Source organism: Bos taurus, chromosome 5, assembly GCF_002263795.3.
Source record: "Bos taurus isolate L1 Dominette 01449 registration number 42190680 breed Hereford chromosome 5, ARS-UCD2.0, whole genome shotgun sequence".
In the NCBI taxonomy this organism is placed as follows: domain Eukaryota; kingdom Metazoa; phylum Chordata; class Mammalia; order Artiodactyla; family Bovidae; genus Bos; species Bos taurus.
The window spans coordinates 36,649,860-36,671,730 of NC_037332.1; the positions used below are offsets into that span (position 1 = coordinate 36,649,860).

General features: G+C 37.1%; 1 protein-coding gene across 1 annotated transcript; it reads left to right on the forward strand.

Annotated features, from left to right (window-relative positions):
• The first annotated feature begins 837 nt into the window (after window positions 1–837).
• Window positions 838–12,234, forward strand: TWF1 (twinfilin actin binding protein 1). Its single transcript, NM_001025320.2, has 9 exons — window positions 838–898; window positions 2,724–2,801; window positions 4,780–4,958; window positions 6,459–6,554; window positions 8,030–8,134; window positions 9,791–9,916; window positions 10,166–10,316; window positions 10,487–10,608; window positions 11,913–12,234. Exons 1-9 carry the CDS (start codon window positions 874–876, stop codon window positions 12,081–12,083), a joined length of 1,053 nt encoding a protein of 350 aa, NP_001020491.1. The 5' UTR covers window positions 838–873; the 3' UTR covers window positions 12,084–12,234.
• Window positions 12,235–21,871: the final 9,637 nt, after the last annotated feature.

Below are 21,871 nucleotides of genomic sequence, written 5' to 3' on the forward strand. Positions count from 1 at the left end.
CAGCTAGAGAAAGCCCATGGGCAGCAACAAAGACCCCGTGCAGCCAGAAATTTAAAAAATAAATTATATAGACATGGAAACACATATTCATAAAAGCACAGAATGGAAAATAGTTTTTAATAATATGCTACAACTTTATCCTCACAAATGAATCTTGAATGATGGAACTGACCACAGAGGAGTACTCAAGTCAGCTAATCTTTTTACTTTCAGTGGCTGTTTCTTTTTGGAATGAACAGAAAGGAAAACCTTATCTCTAAATGGGCCCAACTAAAGAAAAAAAGGTAAGTCTGAAATTAATTTAAAAGCCTTTCAAATTTTGATGGGAAACTGCCTATTAATTCTTTTTTAAAAATCGGGAGGTGCGGGACCCTTTACATTAAATTGTACACACAGCAGAAGAGTAAACCAAGAAGGATATCTTGCACATCTTTTTAAAGCTGAAAACTTTTCAGTAAAACGTTCGTTTCCGTTTTTGAGCATCCTTTTGCTGAACCAGTGAAAGGCGCTGGCAGGGCAGACCCCAGAAAGGAAAGCTATCTTGCCAGCCCTGTGGTGCTTCACGGTGGTGGAGCCGGAGAAGCGGCGGCAAACACCGGGGACAGTGACCCTCGGCAGAAAGCTGGAGCAGCTGGAGTTGAGGGCCGAAGGTGTGGACCTGCAGTCCCGCAGCTGGGAGACGGTCCGGGTGACCGGAGGCGGCGGGAGCGCCGGGGGCGCGCAAGGACGCCGGGGGCCTAGCGGGGCGGGGCGGCGGTGGGTCGCAGGCCGATGACGCGCCGGGGCCGGCGGAGGAGCGGCCACTTCCTGGAGCCGCCGGCCGGGGCCGCTCGCTGCACTCAGCGCTGGAGCCGGGAGCCCGCGGCCGCCGCCATGTCCCACCAGACCGGCATCCAAGGTAACGGCGCCGGCGCTGCCCTTGGGGAAGGGGCTCCCCGAAGGCCCCAGGCAGGCCGGGCGGGGCCGTAGTCGGGCCCGAAGCACTGGGAATCTGTGTCGGGGCGAGCCGGGCCTCTGAGTCTCTCTGCGCTCCCTTGTCCCGGGCGCTCTCGGCCTGCCTCCGTCCCTGCCCGGGCCCGGCCGCCGCCACGTTGCGGACGGACCCGAAATTCGCCGGAGCGAAGGAAGTGGGTCTGGCGGCAGCCGGGGTGAAGGGGGCGTGCCTGCAGCCGCAGCCGACCTTAACCCAACTTTACGGGTTGGGAAGACCTGGAGCCGTGAAGGTGACTGGGGTCCCTTTATTGTCGAGAGACAGGCGAATTTTCTTTTTCACGATCCGGAAGAGTTGTTACATGATTTGAATTATAAAAAAGAAAGATGCGGGAATCTTTTTCATTTCTACTAAGAATGCTTCCCAAACTCTTCCGCGCTTTCTTCCAAAAATGGGAACATCAGCACCGTTGTATATATCCTAAGTAGGAGGTGTCTTGGTCGTTCTTAGGTACTCCTCAGGGAACTGAAAAGTCTGATCTGTGTGGCATCGTATAATTATCCCATTCAGGCAGTTGAATGTGCAATTTTAATTGACCTGTGTTATTTCCTGGCTTGCGAATGGGCAGTTTGAAAGCTCTCACCTCATCAGAATCAAATAATATGTCCCGGGGTTACTCGCGATCACTTAACGAGTTCTAGTGTAAACACAAGATCTTCCTGTTGATAGACAACGAATCTTTTCCCCAGATGAACATCTAATTGTGTTTTGTTCGTAAGTCTTTGACACCACCCATACCTCCTCCTGCACACACAAAGAAAAGCAAAGTAGTCTCGAATCTAAAAGCACTCTTTTATTTGCGTTAGTTTTGATGCATGGATATCTAATTACTGACTTTGATGCTTGAGTCTAATAGCAAGCACTATTAAAAGTGGTTCTTGCTGTCAGTATACACCCCAAGAACAAAATCAGAACGAAACTGAAGTTTTAATAGCACAAGGGAGAGGTTATTAAGTATACATTTGCTCAGTGAGATTACTCCAGCTTTTTGAGAAATACGAGTCAGAAAAGTGTGATCACAAGTATAAACTTGAAGGAATTTTATTGACTTCAATCAGGATAGGGCATTTGATGTTTATTGTCATCTTTAAACATGAAAATGTAGAAAATGAATTGATGAAGAGGGTGTTTTTATTTATCATAAACTTGAAATTGGACCAGAAGAGAATGAAAGCAGATTTTCAGCATTTTCAAACAATCAGTAAAGGTATTTCTCAGATTTGTAATTTGTTCATTATTGGGTTTGAGAAACTTTAATATATTCATTCCCAATTCTAACATAGCTAGAACAGGTTAGAATTAATACACTTTTAAAACATACTTATGTTTCTTAGCTGAATATGGGGCTTCGCTGGTGGCTCAGTGGTAAAGAACCGACCTGCCAGTGCAAGAGATGTAGGTTTGATCCCTGGATGGGGAAGATCCCCTGGAGAAGGGAATGGCAACCCACTCTGGTATGGTGCCTGGCGGGCTACGGATTAGGGGATCGCAGAAGAGTTGGACATGCATGACTTAGCGACTGAACAACAACAGCAACAACAAAAGCCGTGTTCAGTGTCTGGTATACCTTTTAAGTTTTATAATTTAAATTACTGTTAATAAGAAAATATTGCATACTCAAGATTTTTTCTTTGTATTATATTTCATGTTTTCCTTATTCAATTAGCATTATTATTGTAGCATTAGAAAGTATTAATGCATAAATATTACTTTTCGGTATCTTTTTGCACAGCAAGTGAAGACGTTAAAGATATCTTTGCCAGAGCAAGAAATGGAAAATACAGACTTCTGAAGATATCTATTGAAAATGGTTAGTTAAACCTTTTTTGTTCTTGAATTATTGGGTGTTATGTTTTGAAGCTAAGTCATTCTCAGTGATTTGGACTATTAATAAATGTGAAGCAGGTTCAGAGCTTGCCTTCAGTTAACCTGGATCCTCTATATTTTGGGCATTTCCTGAAGGCCCCTGCTTACCTTCTGAATTCTCTAGTTGACTATCAGGGAAACAAAAAGATGTTGGTTTTGGTGTGACATATTCCTCTCACTTTTTTGTGTCTCAATTTCTGTATTGCAATCTGTATCTAATGTCAGTGCTTGCATCTCTGGAATGAAAATCAGTAACAGGCAATTATCTGAAAAATAAACAGTTATTTGTGAATTATTTTTCAATAAAGTTAGTTTGAAGTAGAAAGAAAGGGTTTTAAACTGCCTGTTTTCTCAACTTGATTGTAATGTTTGCTGCAGAAATGATTCCCTTTTCTTGTTATGGGAAAAAGTTCTGAGAATATAACAAAGTGTAAATTGATCCTTTCAAAATAAAGCTGAAAGCAGGGAAATTAATTGGGTGGGAGAGTCTTTTAATTTGCCTGGTTTGAGTATGAGTAATTAAATTATAATTACTTAATCTCAAATGAATATGTTAAAACATCCCATTGGCCTAATTTCTTAATTACCTTGAAGTATTTTGCTTTGGAAAAATACCTTGTTCTTTCATAAACTGGAAGTAAATCTAATTTGGTTTCCAGTTTCTCTTATATGTTAAAATAGTTTGAAAAATATGCAGTTCTGCATATGTTAACACACTCAATGAGAATAAACATATACTGTAAAGTAGTCTGTTTTAGAACTATTGAACTAAAATTTTAAGTGTTATCACTTTCTAATTGACTTAGTCAAGTAAGTAAAATGGAAAAGTTGATATAACTCACATCTCTACAACAGAAAAATGACAATATTTTGTCTGTCACTTCTCTGGTTTTTTGTTTTGAGAAAAAATTTTAAATAAGGAAATTATGAAGAATAAATGACAAATACTTCCATCCTTCTTAAATTAATAACTGCTAACATTTTATCAATTTGCTTCAAACCCTTTGTAATTTGATGTTTAAACAACTGTACTTTCCGACCTTCTCCTGAGGAAGCTATATTAGGAACTTTTTTTGTATGTGCAATCCCTAAATAACATATAGTGCTGTTTTTGAGTTTTTAAGTTCATATGAACTGATGTCTTTTTCTGCATCATTCCTTTTCTGTAAATATTATTTTTATAATTAGTTTTGATAGAGGCTCATTAATTCTTTTTAAATATGAATAGAATTTTATCATATGACTGCCACATATTTTATGTCCCTTCTCTTACTGATGAACATGTGGGCTATTTTCAGTTTCCACTGTTATTTTATAGTGCTGCAGTGAATACCTTTGTATATATGTGCAAGAGATTCTCTATGCAGAATACAGTCTTGATTCTCCCAATAATGTCTCAAGGTGACTGTACCAATTTATGCTTGTGGACAGATTTTTAAATTTGTAGTACTGTGGCCAAGTAGGAACTAAACCTGTTTTTATTTAGTATTTCTTAACTGTGCAATTCAATGTTAATTTCAGAAATCACACCTTTGAGTGGTAGGAAGCTTAGTTAAATACATTTTGTTGATACTTTATAACAAACATTTGGAAAATAGACTATAACTACCCTTTCTTCAACCATCCAACTCAGCTATTTATAATCATTTTTGTCTGTACCTTTCTTGTTTTTTTCATAACATTATTTTACCTATGCTGGTCATAATTTTTACTTTTTAATACTACTTTATATTATATTTTTGTATATACTAATATTTTATTATATACTCCTATATATTGTATTGTTACAGCCAAGGTCCTTTTCATATATTGATGTGAATAGACCAATTAATAATTACATATTAATTTATTCTTCTATTCTTCATTATTCTACCATTTGGTATTTCAAACCATTTATGTGTCTTAAAAATTGTTCTTCACAGAGAAACTTGTGATTGGGTCGTGTAGGAAGCCTTCAGATTCCTGGGATCAGGATTATGATTCCTTTGTTTTACCCCTGTTGGAGGACAAACAACCGTGCTATGTATTATTCAGGTTAGATTCTCAGAATGCCCAGGGATATGAATGGATATTCATTGCGTGGTCTCCTGATCATTCTCATGTAAGTAATTTTTGGTAACATGTTTAACATTAAATGGAGAGGGAAATGGCAACCCACTCCATTATTCTTGCCTGGAAAATCCCATGGACGGAGGAGCCTGGTTGGCTATAGTCCTAGGAGTCTAAAGAGTTGGAGACGACTGAGTGACTTCACTTTCACTTTCACATTAAAAGCTAGAAAATTTTTTTCTGAAATATTCCTAGGCCAAGAAAAAGTTAGGAAGCAATAGTCTTTCTCATAAAAGGGAATGATGATGGAAAAAAGTCCTTGGATTGGTAATGTAGAACCAAGGATAATTTACTGAGATTCAGAAATCTTGACCTTGATTGAAATCAGAAGAATTATTATTGGTTTTAAATTTAAAAATTTGTGGCTATTATAAATGACTTTCTGGACCTCTCTGAAAAATAAAGGTTGCTATTTTGCTCTGAGCATAATAACAAATAATTTTTACAGAACTAACTGAGCATTATATGAAATATTCTTAATAGCTACTATTCAGGTGATGAGCATACATACAGATAAGTATTTCTTTTAGGAAAGTTGAGTGATGGTGGTTTAGTCACTAAGTCATGTCCGACTCTTGGACTCTTGCGACCCGTTGACTGTAGCCGGCCAGGCTCCTCTGTCTATGGGATTCTCTAGGCAAGACTACTGGAGTGGTTTGCCATTTCCTTCTCCAGGGGATCTTCCCGACCCAGGGATTGAACCTGGGTCTCCTGCATTGCAGACAGATTGTTTACCAACTGAGCTATGAGGGAAGCCCTTAAGTGTTAGAACAAAAAAATTAATATATGGATACAGTCCAATATTTTAAAGACTTAATTCTTTCTTCTTATAGAAAAATAATAATTTTAAAGTTTTGTAGATATCATTCTCAAAAGTCATCCCCTCCTTTAACTCTATATATCTTGTTTGAAAGAAATACTGAATTTGACAGTGCAGAATTATGAAATGCTTTCTATTTTGGCAGTTATCTTTAGTAGTTCCCTGTAGATGCTATAAATATCAGACTCCTTAATAATAGTATATTGTGTAATTCTTTTCATCTTTGTCCCTCATAGAATGTTTTATGCCATAGTTATGCCATGAATATTTGATTTTTAATTAGTAATATCTCACCGAGACTTGCTTTGAGTAGAATGTCACTATCAAGATTACTTTATCTCAATGACTTTAAAGTAATGTTTTAAGTAGCTTCTTTTAATTATTGAACTCATTTTATACTTTGAAAAAATGAAGAATTTTTTAAAATTTAGCTTTTTCTACTTTTTGAGAAATGGCTTATAAGTTGAGATCTACCTTAGTAGCTGTTGATGTTTTAGATGCCAGTGTTATGATGCCTGTCTGTATCCACACATTTTAGCATGTTAACACTTGATGGACTTTGTCACAGTTTATTTTTAATGTGCTTGACGGTTTTAAAACATTCATTAAATGCTATTTTTGTAATGATAGTTTTCACCTGTAAACTTACAAGTAAACTTTCACAATTGCTAGGTTCGTCAGAAAATGTTGTATGCAGCAACAAGAGCAACTCTGAAAAAGGAGTTTGGAGGTGGCCACATTAAAGACGAAATGTTTGGAACAGTAAAGGTACAAAACTTATATTTTATATGGAGTCTATGTGTTGCAGTTAAAATGCTTAAAGAACTTCTAGGTAATGGGGTAATTAATGTGAATTCTGATTGGTAAATCTGTAAACATAAAAATAAGAGAAAACGTTTCATATGATATCCATATTAACTGAAACATACAATACTCACCCTTTTAAAATATGTTGACATCTCAGTTTTCAAATGCTAGAATCTCTCTTCGAGATAATTTAGTTCAACCCCTCATTTAGTTCAATCTTTTCATTTTAAGGACGAGTTAATAGGCTCAGAAAAATGAGCCTATTAAAAGAAACAGTAGTTAAACTACTTAAAAGAAACAGTAGTTTTTAGGTATTTTGAACATTAATACTCATAATATGGAAGCAATAAATATATTATTTAAACTGGAATATTGAGAGGTAAATTGATGATTGGGGTAATTGTTGATTAATATGTATGTTATGATTAAGAATTTACTTCATTATAGAATTTGTATGGTAAATACATGTATTTGTACATATACCCCCACATTCAGAAAATCACACTGTATTTTTTGAACAGATTTTTTGTTTTGTTATTCAGAGCTTTTATTGTGATTCAGTGAGTATTACATTCTGATGGGTAGAGCACAAGACTAGCTGGGAATGCTTTGCTTGTTCACACTAGTTGTGAAGTGGTTTGGTTTCTCAATTCTAGTTTCAGTCTTAAAACCACAAAATGTTGATGAGAAGTAAATTTATTTGGAGTAATTTTTCTTTTAAATAAGAACTATAATTATTTTCTATAAATAATTATATAAAATAAGAACTATAATTATTTTCTATAAATAATTATAGTACAGAATTCATAATCTGAGGATGTTGATTATTAAATAATTATGGGGAAGGCTTCCCCAGAAGGTTAGTAGTAATTGTCCTGTAGACTTGAAGCATGATCAGGTTCATCATGTGTCTGGCATTACCACCACCACACTCATTCAAAAGAGTAGTAATTATAAAGCTTTAGGAAATGAAGCATAGCTACTCTCCTTAAAACTTTTTGAAAACTGTAGAATAGAATATTTTTAAAATAGAAAAGTAGTAAGATTCTTGTTACCATTTATTTTCAATTAAAATATTTTTTGTTAAATTAATAATTTTGTTTTTCCTAAAGTAGCCTCACCGGAGAAGGCAATGGCACCCCACTCTAGTACTCTTGCCTGGAAAATCCCATGGATGGAGGAGCCTGGTGGGCTGCAGTCCATGGGGTCACTAAGAGTCGGACACAACTCAGCGACTTCACTTTCACTTTTCACTTCCATGCATTGGAGAAGGAAATGGCAACCCACTCCAGTGTTCTTGCCTGGAGAATCCCAGGGACGGGAGAGCCTGGTTAGGCTGCCGTCTATGGGGTTGCACAGAGGCCGACACGACTGTAGTGACTTAGCAGCAGCAAAGTAGCCTCACAACTAGTAACAGTCAATTTCTGTGCTTACAGGAAGATGTATCATTACATGGGTATAAAAAATATTTGCTGTCACAGTCTTCTCCTGCCCCACTGACTGCAGCTGAAGAAGAATTAAGACAGATTAAAATTAATGAGGTATGTTACCATTTTGAAATCTTGCAAGAGTTGAAGTGCTTAAAAGTATTGTAATTTTTAATTAATAGATGAAGAGGTAACTGGAGAATAAGTTGAATAGCTAACATTCTGTTCCATTTAGAGACAAGACCATGTTCAGTGTGTTTTTAGGAAAAAGTTGGAAGTAAATATTAAACTTCATGTCAGTTTCATAAATAGCTTTCTCCTGTCTTTATAATGTATGGGTTAGATGAGTAATCCTGTTAGAAGTACAGCTGTTCTTAATTTCATACTTTGAATTCTAAATAAGTGGGAAAAGCTTATGTTACTTACATAGTGTGAGGTATATGATGTTTAATAAGGTTGCCTGAGGAAGGTTTGTTTTGTTATTTCAGAGAATACTAATGACTAAAGAGAGTAAAACATATATGCTACAGTGTGTTTAGGATTTCTAGAGGCTCTGTAAGTTGTCTATGGGCACTGCCTGGATGGGTGTGTGCATATATATATATATATATATACACGTAGGAGATGGTTATATGAGTACTTGTTTAGCACATGGGTCAATAAATTTCATCCATATTATAGTTTATCATTTCTAATGTATTTACTGCAGCAATTTTAACTTAGAATAGCTACTGTATTTCTACTGGAATTTTACAGAAAAGAACAAGTAGCAGAAACTACTGTTTACTTCTCTGAGTAACAGACTAATAAGAATCAGTCTGGAAAATGAGTATTATTTATATTGACCTGATAGCAAGGATCTATCATTATTATTTTAACTCAGGTTATCAGAGTATGGACTTTTACATGACTTTTTTTAACAAGTTTGATAGTTTGTTTTATTCCTTGCAATCAGAACCCAGAGGATCTTATTGGGGTATGCATTTGCATATGTTCTATAATGTTTTCATTATCCAATGCCATTTATGCTGTAGAATCTCCATTCATTTTTTTTTAAGTAAACTTTCAATTTTGACTTTGTTGCAGTACTGCAAATGAGACCCTATACTAAAATATCATTTATTGAGTGTAAAAGTCTTAAATATGTGCATTGAAAGCTTTCTTGAAGTACTCTTCTTCCAATACATGCACACCCATGTTCTTAGGAATGAAAGCTCTCAAGTCTGGAACTTCTGCAGTAGTACAATTTGTTGAGCTATGTTGTGTCTTTGTATATTGTTTGTACTCCTTTCAACTCTGCATGGTGTTTGTGTTGCACTTTGTGTCTAGAGGAACAAAGTTCTATACATATTGTATTTATATCACAGTGTTCATAAGTTTTATCAAGTAAAATATTATAATTAAAAGTATAATCTGAAGATACTTCAAAGAGCTTGTGTGTAGCTCATGGCAGTTGTGCCAAACCAAACATATAAACAAAGTCCTGCTAACATTGCACACTCACTCAGATGTTCACTTTTGGCATTTTCATCAAAATGTGGCATACACTCTGCATGTTGACAAAGTGCTAGCAGAACCTGAGATGAATGTGAACAATTTGCCTTCTAAGTTCATGGTGTTTTAAGTGTTACTTTTAATTATATTAAAATGGGCAGAATTAATTATATTAAAAGGGTGGAATGGCACTCACTGTGTAGAGTTTAGGTTTTCTTTGCCATCTGACACTGCTTAATGCTAAAATTCATCAGTAAATTGAATCTGTCATATTAGGTACAGACTGACGTGAGTGTGGACGCTAAGCATCAAACACTACAAGGAGTAGCATTTCCTATTTCTCAAGAAGCTTTTCAAGCTTTGGAAAAATTGAATAACAGACAGCTGAACTATGTACAATTGGTAAGAGACATATGATTATTATGACGTGGCTTCTCTCTTCAGTACCTTTGGCTTGTATTAATATAAGGTTTGTTTTTAATGGATTTTAAGTCTTTATTTTTTATTCATTGTTTTTAAACTTAAAAAAGCAAATATATTCACTGGAAAAAGTGAAATTATGTAACTTTCTCCTTATCTCCTTGTTTTTTTAATTATAAATTTTAAATTTCTGTGTATCTATTTTAATAAGTATTTTGTTTCTATTGACAGGAAATAGATATAAAAAATGAAATCATAATTTTGGCCAACACAATAAATACAGAACTAAAAGATTTGCCAAAGAGGATTCCCAAAGATGCAGCACGTTATCATTTCTTTCTGTATAAACATTCTCATGAAGGAGACTATTTGGAGTCTATAGGTATATGGTACTTTTTTTTTAACATGTTGCTTTTTGTTTGCTGATTGGCATTTCATCACTATATTCTTTCTTATTTCTTGGCCAGAGGGCTTAATTGTAGTTCTACAAGATTTAGTATTTGCTTTAATTGATATGCTGCTAATTGGATTTATTATTATTTTAATTTACAGTTTTTATTTATTCAATGCCTGGATACACATGCAGTATAAGAGAACGAATGCTGTATTCTAGCTGCAAGAGCCCTCTGCTAGAGATTGTAGAAAGACAACTACAAATGGACATCATTAGAAAGGTAGTTACCTAATTATTTATCTAATTTATTTTACCTAATTTATCTTATTGATATATTTAATACCTATTTAAAATTCTTCAATTTTTATTACATTTTTATTGTTTTTCATGTGATTCATGATGTACTGTAATTTGTAAACAAAAAGGTGTTTTTTTTTTTCCTTGTTCTCATCATGAATCCTTAGGAAATCCTCTTAAGTGCTTGGGGATGATCTATTATGATCCCAGCCTCCCTGTAGATCTAATGTTTAGCCACAAGGTACATGTGGCTATTTAAATAAAAATTAAATGAAATTTAAATTTCAGTTCCTTAAAAACACTAGCTACATTTCAGGTGCTCATTTTAGCTAACGTGGCCAATGGCACTGTATTTGGTGCAGAATTTCGAGGATAAGTCCACATTGCAGAAAGTTCTGTTGGACAGTGCTACTAAAGCTGCATGTTTCTTATTTTCTCAAGACTTTATTAGTAAGAAACCACAGTCTTCATTTATAACTGAGTCGTGGGATGTTGAGAATCTTTCCAGTTGTTGGGAAAGAAGAGTATGGGCATAACATAAATTTGGGGAACTAAGTTCAAGTTTTCTTAAATGCAGGTGAGTCATGGGGAAACATATGGTTTATTCTTGACCTCTTCAACTCTTAAAACACAGGTCCTTACAAATTACCAGTGTTTTAGATACTGAGCATTCTAAGAGCTTTTAAAGTTCTTAAGAATCACCTATAGCAGGGGCTGGCTCACTCTTTCTACCAGAAGACCAGATAGTAAGTATTTTAGGCTTTGCCAGACCACATATGGTCTTTTTCACATATTCTTGTTTTATTATTTTGTTTTTTACAACCCTTTAGAAATGTAGAACACACTCTTAACTTGAACAAGATTTGTCCTGCAGGCCACGGTTTGCCAACCTGTGAAACAGAGTGATTTCAAGTGACCCAAGTGATGAAGGCTCCATTAGTAATGTTTCTGGAAAATATATAGTGTACTAAAGCAGAACAACTTAAGAATATAGTGATGATTCCTACTATACTATTTTTAAACATTAGTTAAAATGGAGAAGAAAGAACCAGACAGAAAATAAATATAGTGGATTATATATTCAAGCAACTCTATTTAGCTCCCACCTCCTCCCCCCAAAAAAGAGTCAAGTGAACTATTTTCGTATGGTCCTAGGTTCTTTCTTGCTGGAATGGGTATTATGTATTTATCTGTGATCATTCACACCTGCAAACGTTGTTTGTATTAGGTTTTGAATGTTGTGTTTTTTCATACTGCATCACACTTTGCTAATTTCACCTCTTACAGATCGAGATAGACAATGGGGATGAGTTGACTGCAGACTTCCTTTATGAAGAAGTACATCCCAAGCAGCATGCACATAAACAAAGTTTTGCAAAACCAAAAGGCCCTTCAGGAAAAAGAGGAATTCGAAGAATAATTAGGGGTCCAGCTGAAACTGAAGCTACTACTGAATAAAGTTATTATAATACTAGTTTTTTAAGAGTCCAGCTTTTAGTACAGGAGAACTGAAATCATTCCATGTTGATACAGAGTAGAGGGGAAAATTGTACTTTTTGAAAATTAGCACTTTTCACTTCTGTATGTTTATAAAATTAATGTTAAAGAAGACTTATGATTTCTGAGTTAAATCTAGAAAAGAGTTCAATATAATGATGTTTAATTTCATCACAGTTTTCATAGAGTGATTATTCCACAGTTTTCATATAATTCTTAAAATTTTATACAGTTGGGCCAATTCCAGAAAAGGCTAATGTCCAAAAGTAAGATACAAGTCTTATTACTGTTTGATGATACATCTTTTTTTTTTTTTTTTTTAAGGGAGAAAGACCTTAAAATATTCATTCCACTTAATGAATACGTTAAGGACCAGGTTAGGTTATTTTCTAAGCTGAAAACTTCATGTGCCTAGGAAAAAGTGGAAAGTTGCTTGCTCTGAAGAGCAGTGCTCACTCAGACCGTGGGATAATATCTGCAATGTTTAGACGGTGCTTTATTGCAGCAGTCTTTTCTATTTGACTTTCTGGTTTTTTAAATGGCTTTAAAGTTGCAGAAGATCAGCTCACTCTGAAGCCTTAAGGGTACTAGATATTTTCTATACTATAGGACTTCTGATGATGTTGAAAGACATGTTTAAATACCTTTATTAAATTCTCATTCTAGTGCTATAAAATTTTTTCCATTTCAAAAGTAATTCATTTCATTATATGTAGTGTGAGGCAAAATATTTATGTTTAGTTGAATATCAAGTTAATATTCGAAAGAAAACAAAACCGATGTCAACAATATTGAAAACATTTTAAACATCACGATTGGTTTGTCTAAAACCATACACTAATAGGCAAATTGTGTTCTTTATCACTTTTGAATGAATGTCCAGATTTAATAAAATTATTTTAAAGTCCTGGTACTCATCAGCCTAACACAGATTAAGAATATGTTTCAGTTTATATCATATTTCAAAACACATTTAACTGTTTCTTAAAGCTTTACATTTTTAGTTACAACCTCCAGAGATTTTGAGCCTCATTTTCTTCAATACTTGAAATAGAGGGAGCTAGAACACTTCATCATGTGTAATCTGATAAACCTGCTGCAAGAGCCATAATTTTGAGGACTTTTCTAAGTGAATTGTGGGGATCCAGGATTTAGAATTTCTTGATCTAAACTTGCATAAAGGAAATACCAGACGTGCACATTTCATAGTATGAAATAAGAAAGTCATTTTTACACTTTATTATCTAAGGTAATATATGCACCTTTCAGAAATCCAATGTGTGTTCAACTAAAGCATGTTAGAATAATTATGAGTTGACAGATTTTGTTTTTTTCCTAGAATTAAGAGTATTTGTGTGGGGTTTTGTTTGTTTACAAATAATCATATTTGCATATTTAAACATGCAAAATAAGTACGGTAATGTTGCACTTTTTTATGAAAGAGTTAAGTTTTTCGGTGGGTGCACAGACACAAACACATACACACTACTGCATCGAGAATCCTGGAACTGTTGACTAGAGACCAAGCTGCTGACGCTCTTCTTTTCAGTCGGGAAGAATGTTAACCTGTCATATGGTATAAAATAATTTAGTAGTGAATGTTTTTCTATACCATCCATGTGCAATTATACTCTTAAACTCTATTACACTACATGCAAGTGAACATTCCAGAATATAGATGTGATTATATAATCTTTAATTATTAAACCAATGATTGTTGAAAATCAGTGATGCATTTGTTATAGAGTATAACTCATTGTTTATGTTTTGGGTGATGTCATAACAATAGAAAGTGAATAAAGTATTCCCAGTAAATTTATATAGCAGTGAAGAATTACATGCCTTCTGTGGACATTTTATAAGTGCGTTTTATATTGCAATAAAATTTTTCTCTTTAAATTGCATCCTAAGTTGATTTTTTAGTATAACCTTTCTTTTTTAATGTTTGGACAAGTCTACATAATGCAATTGGCTTCCCTGGTAGCTCAGGTGGTAAAGAATACACCTGCAATGTGGGAGACCTGGCTTCGATCCCTGGGTTGGGAAGAGCCCCTGGAAAAGGGAATGGCTACCCACTCCAGTATTCTGGCCTGGAGAATTCCATGGACTGTATAGTCCACGGAGTTGAAAAGACTTGGACATGACTGAGCAACTTTCACTCAAATAATGCGATACCTGTTGATGGGTTAGAAATCCATTCATCTGTTAATTAACCTATCTAAATCAAAAAGGATTTTAACTAGTCTGAAACCTAAGCAGGTTGTATCAATGGAGTGCTTAATAGATGAGAATTTTTCCACTTTTGCAGCAATAATGGAAATGCCATTATCAGTTAATTTCTACTGTGATAGCAGCAACCCAGAAGAGTAGGGTGACCAACAGACTTGACAGTAAGCTGTTAAGAGACATTCATCCAACAAATACTGAGTGCATTCTAGTTTGCAATAAAGGATCAAATCGATCCTTTTTAGTAGGGCTGTATTACAAACTGGATGTCTTTGGTAGCAGTTTTACCACGACAGAATTTCATTAAAAGGGCTAATTTTGAGAACTATTTTAAAAGTTAAATTCTTTAAGGCATTTCTGCTCATTTCTGCCTGAGGTTCTTATACTGGAGTTTGGTATATACATTCTTTCACGTGTTTTCTTTGCATATATGATCATACGTTAGAAAGATTGGAGGGGTTTTTGTTTCTGTTTTTAAAAAAACACTGATTCTAGGGCTTCATCTCCAGAGATCTTGATAAAGAGTAGGTGGGCGCAGGAATCACAGTTCCACAAATGATTCATGGGTAGCCATGACCGGGATACAGTTTGCCTTAAATGATATAAATTGAATGTTTCCCTCCATTCAGTCCACAAACTATTCCTACCTATTGGTCTATAGTGGTTACGATTAACAGTGATGATTGGCCCATGGCTGTCTCCACATCCCTTGATCAGTCCAATCAGCTCAGCTGCTGGCAGGACCGCTGAAGGACCAAGCATGTGGCTGCTGCCTCAGGAAAACTGCTGTTCCTCGCCCCCTCTCTCCCAGTATCTACGTGCCTTACGCCCTCATTTAATGCAGCCTCTGCTCAAGTGTCACCTGCCTAGAAAGGTCTTCCCTGGCCTCCCAAGTCTGATTGTACTTCCTGTCCTCACACCTTAAGCCTGCTTTATTTTTCCTCAAAGTACTTAAGAAATATGTATCTATGTTGCTTGTCTCCACACAAGTTTGATGGCTTTTACACTGATACATCCTCAGCACCTGGAACAGTGTCTAGGACATAGTGGATACTTCATTTGTTGAATAAATGAAATGAGATTTTACCTTTCCTTGGACAGTGGGGAAAGAAGCACATTGAAGCAGTGATAGGTTCAGCACAGTGGCACTGGCCTCCACTGCTGTATTTCTGGGCAGGGCAAATGTCACTAGCACTTACCCAGCCTCTTGCCTTCAGAAGACCATAGTTTCTACCCCAGGAAACTCCAGTATTGACCCATTCCTGAGTGGACTGTTCTGTGAAGACCAATTTCTACTCAACAGCTAGTGCTGATCCATTACATCTGTGTTTGCTAGAATTCAGTCAGACTGTTCAGTTCAGTCACTCAGTTGTGTCCGATTCTGTGACCCCATGAATTGCAGCATGCCAGGCCTCCCTGTCCATCACCAACTCCTGGAGATCACTCAAACTCACGTCCGTCGAGTCGGTGATGCCATCCAGCCATCTCATCCTCTGTCATCCTCTTCTCCTCCTGCCCCCAATCCCTCCCAGCATCACAGTCTTTTCCAGTGAGTCAACTCATCACATGAGCTGGCCAAAGTACCGGAGTTTCAGCTTTAGCATCATTCCTTCCAAAGAACACCCAGGACTGGTCTCCTTCAGAATGGACTGGTTGATCTCCTTGCAGTCCAAGGGACTCTCAAGAGTCTTCTCCAACACCACAGTTCAAAAGCATCAATTCTTCGGCACTCAGCTTTCTTCACAGTCCAACTCTCACATCCATACATGACCACTGGAAAAACCATAGACTTGACTAGACGGACCTTTGTTGGCAAAGTAATGTCTCTACTTTTGAATATGCTATTTAGGTTGGTCATAGCTTTCCTTCCAAGGAGTAAGCGTCTTTTAATTTCGTGGCTGTAATCACCATCTGCAGTGATTTTGTAGTGTCTTATAAACCTTTTATTTATATTTTAAAAATCTCTTAACTGGTATCTCTTCCACCTTTCCACTTCTAGAGACTTGAGACGGAAAAGAACAGGAACTTCAAAGATCTACTCTCCACATACAAATAGCACCCACACCAGCAAAGGAAGTGAAAGAGGAAGAGGTCTGAAGGATCCGCCAGGTCTGGGTGAGGGAGAGGGGAAGGAAAGAGGGACAGGCTGAGGGGTGGGTCTCTTAAGAAAGGAACAGAGATGGGGCGACAGAGATGTCTCTTAGTTTGAAGAGGCTGGAAAGTTCTCTGAGGCCCCTCCCCTTCTCTTCCGTCCCACTCGACCAATGCTGGTGCTAGGGCAGGGGGGTCTCCTTGTGCCCCCTCCACATTCATGGCTTCATGAATGGAGGTGGGGTTAAATTAATTTCTTAGTCTCCTATTATCAAGCTGCATGGATCAGAGCACACAGGTCATGTCTTTGTGTGTGTGTGTGTATTTGTGTGAGAGAGAGAGATGCTGTCACATCCTGGCCACATGACTGCATCAGTTATGTATTGCTACCATACTACATGTAGCTACAATTGCCCCTAGATGAAGTGGTTTAAAATAGCAATTACTTTCCACAAGTCTCCTGGTTGGCTGACCTCTCTCACATCCGTGGTCTGCTGGCAGGTTGGTTGGTCTAGAATAATATCAGCTGAGATGTCCTTGCTCAGTACGGTCTCAGCAGCAGCCTGTTAGCCCTGGCTTGTTCTCATGGCAGTGGACAATGATTCAAGAGACAGAGAAGAGAAAAGTAGTGCACAGGGGCTCTGGAGACCCAGGATTGGAACTGATATATCACTTTGTCTACAGTCTATTGGCCACAGCAAGTTACAAGACCATTCTGAATCTGAGGACCAGAGACATGAAATTTACCTCTTCATGGGATGAATTATAGAAGTATATTGCAAAGGGCGTGGGTCTAGGGAACAGTGGAGAATTGCTGTCTAGCACAATGAAAATGAGTGAGAAATTACTTAAACTTGGCATCAATTTTCTCAATAAGAAAACAAAAATAGGACCTACATTATAGAGCTATTAAATGTGATCCTGCTGTAGACATAATGCTTGGCCTAACAGTTCAGTTCAGTTCAGTCTCTCAGTCGTGTCTGACTCTTTGCAACCCCACGGACTGCAGCATGCCAGGCCTCCCTGTCCATCACCAACTCCTGGAGGTTATTCAAACTCATGTCCATTGAGTCCGTGATGCCATCCAACCATCTCATCCTCTGTCATCCCTTCTCCTTCTGGCCTCAATCTTTCCCATCATTACGGTCTTTTCCAATGAGTCAGTTCTTCACATCAGGTGGCCAAAGAATTGGAGTTTCAGCTTCAGCATCAGTCCTTCCAATGAATATTCAGGATTGATTTCCTTTAGGATGGACACGTTGGATCTCATTGTAGTCCATGGGGCTCTCAAGAGTCTTCTCCAACACCACAGTTCAAAAGCATCTTCGGTGCTCAGCTTTCTGTATAGTCCAACTCTCACATCTATACATGACCACTGGAAAAACCACAGCTTTGACTAGACGGATGTTTGTTGCCAAAGTAATGTCTCTGCTTTTTAATATGCTGTCTAGGTTGGTCATAACTTTCCTTCCAAGGAGTAAGTGTCTTTTAATTTCATGGCTGCAATCACCATCTGCAGTGATTTTGGAGCCCCCCAAAAATAAAGTCTGTCACTGTCTCCCCATCTATTTACCATGAAGTGATGGGACCAGATGCCATGATCTTAGTTTTCTGAATGTTGAGCTTTAAGCCAACTTTTTCACTCTCCTCTTTCACTGTCATCAAGAGGCTCTTTAGTTGTTCTTCACTTTCTGCCATAAGGGTGGTGTCATCTGCATATCTGAGGTTATTGATTTTTCTCCTGGCAATCTTGATTCCAGCTTGTGCTTCATCCAGCCCAGCATTTAGCATGATGTACTCTGCATATAAGTTAAATAAGCAGAGTGACAATATACAGCCTTGACATACTCCTTTCCCTATTTGGAAACAGTCTGTTGTTCCATATCCAGTTTCAACCGTTGCTTCCTGACCTGAATACAGATTTCTCAAGAGGCAGGTTGGGTGGTCTGGTATTCCTATCTCTTTAAGAATTTTCCACAGTTTGTTGTGATCCACAGTCAAACAATTTGGCATAGTTAATAAGCAGAAATGGATGTTTTTCTGGAACTGTCTGGCTTTTTCGATGATCCAACACATGTCAGCACAACAGTTAGCTCTCAACAAATGACAGGGAAGATGATTATGATCAATATGATGACAGACAGCATAGTAAAGTGCACAGACTGATGTCAGATGTCTGAGTTAAAATTCCAGCTCTGCAATTTACTAGCTGTGTAATATTGGGCAAGTTACTTTTCTTCAATTCCCTCATTTATAAAATGTGGATAATATTATCAAATTCACAGGATTGTTATGAGGATTCTTGTTGTTGTTTAGTTGTTCAAGTGAAAGTGAAGTCGCTCAGTCGTGTCTGACTCTTTGTGACCCCATGGACTGTAACCCACCATGCTTCTCTGTCCATGAGATTTTTAGGCAAGGATACTGGAGTGGGTTGCCATTTCCTTTTCCAGGGGATCTTCCCAACAAGAGATCAAACCCAAGTCTCCTGCACTAATAGGCAGATTGTTTACCACTGAGCCACCTGGAAAGCATATACTTATTATGTATTATAATATTAGGGATAATATATTATATATTTATTGTTAAGATTATATATCAATATAATTAACATTACTATCTAATATATATTATCCTATATATAAGTATATATTTAATGGCAAGAATACACAGAAGAACTGTACAAAAAAGATCTTCACGACCCAGATAATTACGATGGTGTGATCACTGACCTAGAGCCAGACATCCTGGAATGTGAAGTCAAGGGGGCCTTAGAAAGCATCACTATGAACAAAGCTAGTGGAGGTGCTAGAATTCCAGTTGAGCTATTCCAAATGCTGAAAGATGATGCTGTGAAAGTGCTACACTCAGTATGCCACCAAATTTGGAAAACTCAGCAGTGGCCACAGGACTAGAAAAGGTCAGTTTTCATTCCAATCCCAAAGAAAGGCAATGCCAAAGAATACTCAAACTACCGCACAATTGCACTCATCTCACATGCTACTAAAGTAATGCTCAAAATTCTCCAAGCCAGGCTTCAGCAATACGTGAACTGTGAACTTCCTGATGTTCAAGCTGGTTTTAGAAAAGGCAGAGGAACCAGAGATCAAATTGCCAGTATCTGTTGGATCATTGAAAAAGCAAGAGAGTTCCAGAAAAACATCTATTTCTGCTTTATTGACTATGCCAAAGCCTTTGACTGTGTGGATCACAATACACTGTGGAAAATTCTGAAAGAGATGGGAATACCAGACCACCTGATCTGCCTTAAGAAATCTGTATGCAGGTCAGGAAGCAACAGTTAGAACTGGACATGGAACAACAGACTGGTTCCAAATAGGAAAAGGAGTTCGTCAAGGCTGTATATTGTCACCCTGTTTATTTAACTTACATGCAGAGTACATCATGAGAAACACTGGACTGGAAGAAACACAAGTTGGAATCAAGATTGCAAGGAGAAATATCAATAACCTCAGATATGCAGATGACACCACCCTTATGGCAGAAAGTGAAGAGGAACTAAAAAGCCTCTAAAGTGAAAGTGGAGAGTGAAAAAGTTGGCTTAAAACTCAACATTCAGAAAATGAAGATCATGGCATCCAGTCCCATTACTTCATGGGAAATAGATGGGGAAACAGTGGAAACAGTGTTAGACTTTATTTTTCTGGGCTCCAAAATCACTACAGATGGTGACTGCAGCCATGAAATTAAAAGACGCTTACTCCTTGGAAGGAAAGTTATGACCAACCTAAATAGCATATTCAAAAGCAGACATTACTTTGCCAACAAAGGTCCATCTAGTCAAGGCTATGGTTTTTCCTGTGGTCATGTATGGATGTGAGAGTTGGACTGTGAAGAAGGCTGAGCGCCGAAGAATTGATGCTTTTGAACTGTGGTGTTGGAGAAGACTCTTGAGAGTCCCCTGGACTGCAAGGAGATCCAACCAGTCCATTCTGAAGGAGACCAGCCCTGAGATTTCTTTGGAAGGAATGATGCTAAAGCTGAAACTCCAGTACTTGGCCACCTCATGAGAAGAGTTGAGTTATTGGAAAAGACTCTGATGCTGGGAGGGATTGGGGGCAAGAGGAGAAGGGGACGACAGAGGATGAGATGGCTGGATGGCATCATTGACTCGATGGATGTGAGTCTGAGTGAACTCCGGGAGTTGGTGATGGACAGGGAGGCCTGGCGTGCTGCCATTCATGGGGTCGCAAAGAGTTGGACATGACTGAGCGACTGATCTGATCTGATCTGATCTAAATATATATTTAACACAAAAGCATTAGTGGTGGAACTGAAGGACTATGTAAATACATATACACACATATTTATGTATATCCTGGATAATATTTTAATTTCCTTGTCATTTCTTTAGCATATTTTAAGTTATTCTCTTAGTGGTATCCTGGGGATTACAATTAACATCTTAATTTACACAAAAATCTAGTTTCAAGTAATATAAACCTTATTTCAATAATATACAGAAACTTTGTTCCTGTGTAGATCTGTACCAGCCCCCTTCTTTGAACTATTATTGTCATATAAATTACATCTTTATGCACTGTGTCTGCCAACACAGATTTATAATTATTGCTTTATGACATTTATAATCATTTGGTTTAGTCACACACACACAATACTTGTGATGCCTCTTACATTTACGTGTATAATACTTTTACTGGTGTTTTTATTTCTATTTACATGCTGTGGATTATAGTTAGTCTCTAGTATTCTCTCATTTCAGCTTGAAGGATTTCTTCTTTTCTCAAACGGCAGAGTTTCTTCTGATAAATTCTCTCAACATTTGTTTATCTATCAATGTCTTATTTTCTTCAATATTTTAGAATTGTTTTGTTAGAATTACTGGTTGACACTCTTTCTTTCAGTCCTTGAATGTCTGTGTTTTCTGCTGAAGAATTAGATAATGAGCTTTTTGAGGATTCCTTGTATCTGCTAAATCTCTTGCTTATTGCTGCTCTCAAGATTGTCTTTATTATGATGTATGTGGGAGTAAGATCTCTTTGAGTTGATTCTTCTTGCAGTTCTTACTTTCTCGGTTGAGTGGCCTAACGTTTTTCATCAAGTTTAGTGAGTTTTTAACCATTCTTTCTTCCAATATTCTTTCTAGCACTATCACACTTCTCCTTCCAGAACTCTCACTATACATACTTTGGTCACCTTGAAGCTGCCCAACAGATTTTTGAGGATCTGCTCATTTTTCTTCATTCTTTTTCTTTCTGTTCCTCAACTGATTTCTCTTCAAGATTGATGATTCTTTGTTTTTTTCCTGCTCAAATCTAGTTAGACCCTCTCATGGATTTGTCATTCCAGTTATCATACTTTTCAACTTTGGGATTTCTCTTTGCCTTCTTTTCATGATTTATATCTCTTCATTGATGTCGTGTATTTGGTAGGACACTGTTCTCACATTCTCC

Coding starts and splice junctions, on each gene's coding strand:
- TWF1 (NM_001025320.2), top strand. CDS start 874: ATGTCCCACCAGACCGGCATCCAAG. Junction 899..2,723: donor CCACCAGACCGGCATCCAAG/GTAACGGCGCCG, acceptor CTTTTTGCACAG/CAAGTGAAGACGTTAAAGAT. Junction 10,609..11,912: donor AAATGGACATCATTAGAAAG/GTAGTTACCTAA, acceptor CACCTCTTACAG/ATCGAGATAGACAATGGGGA.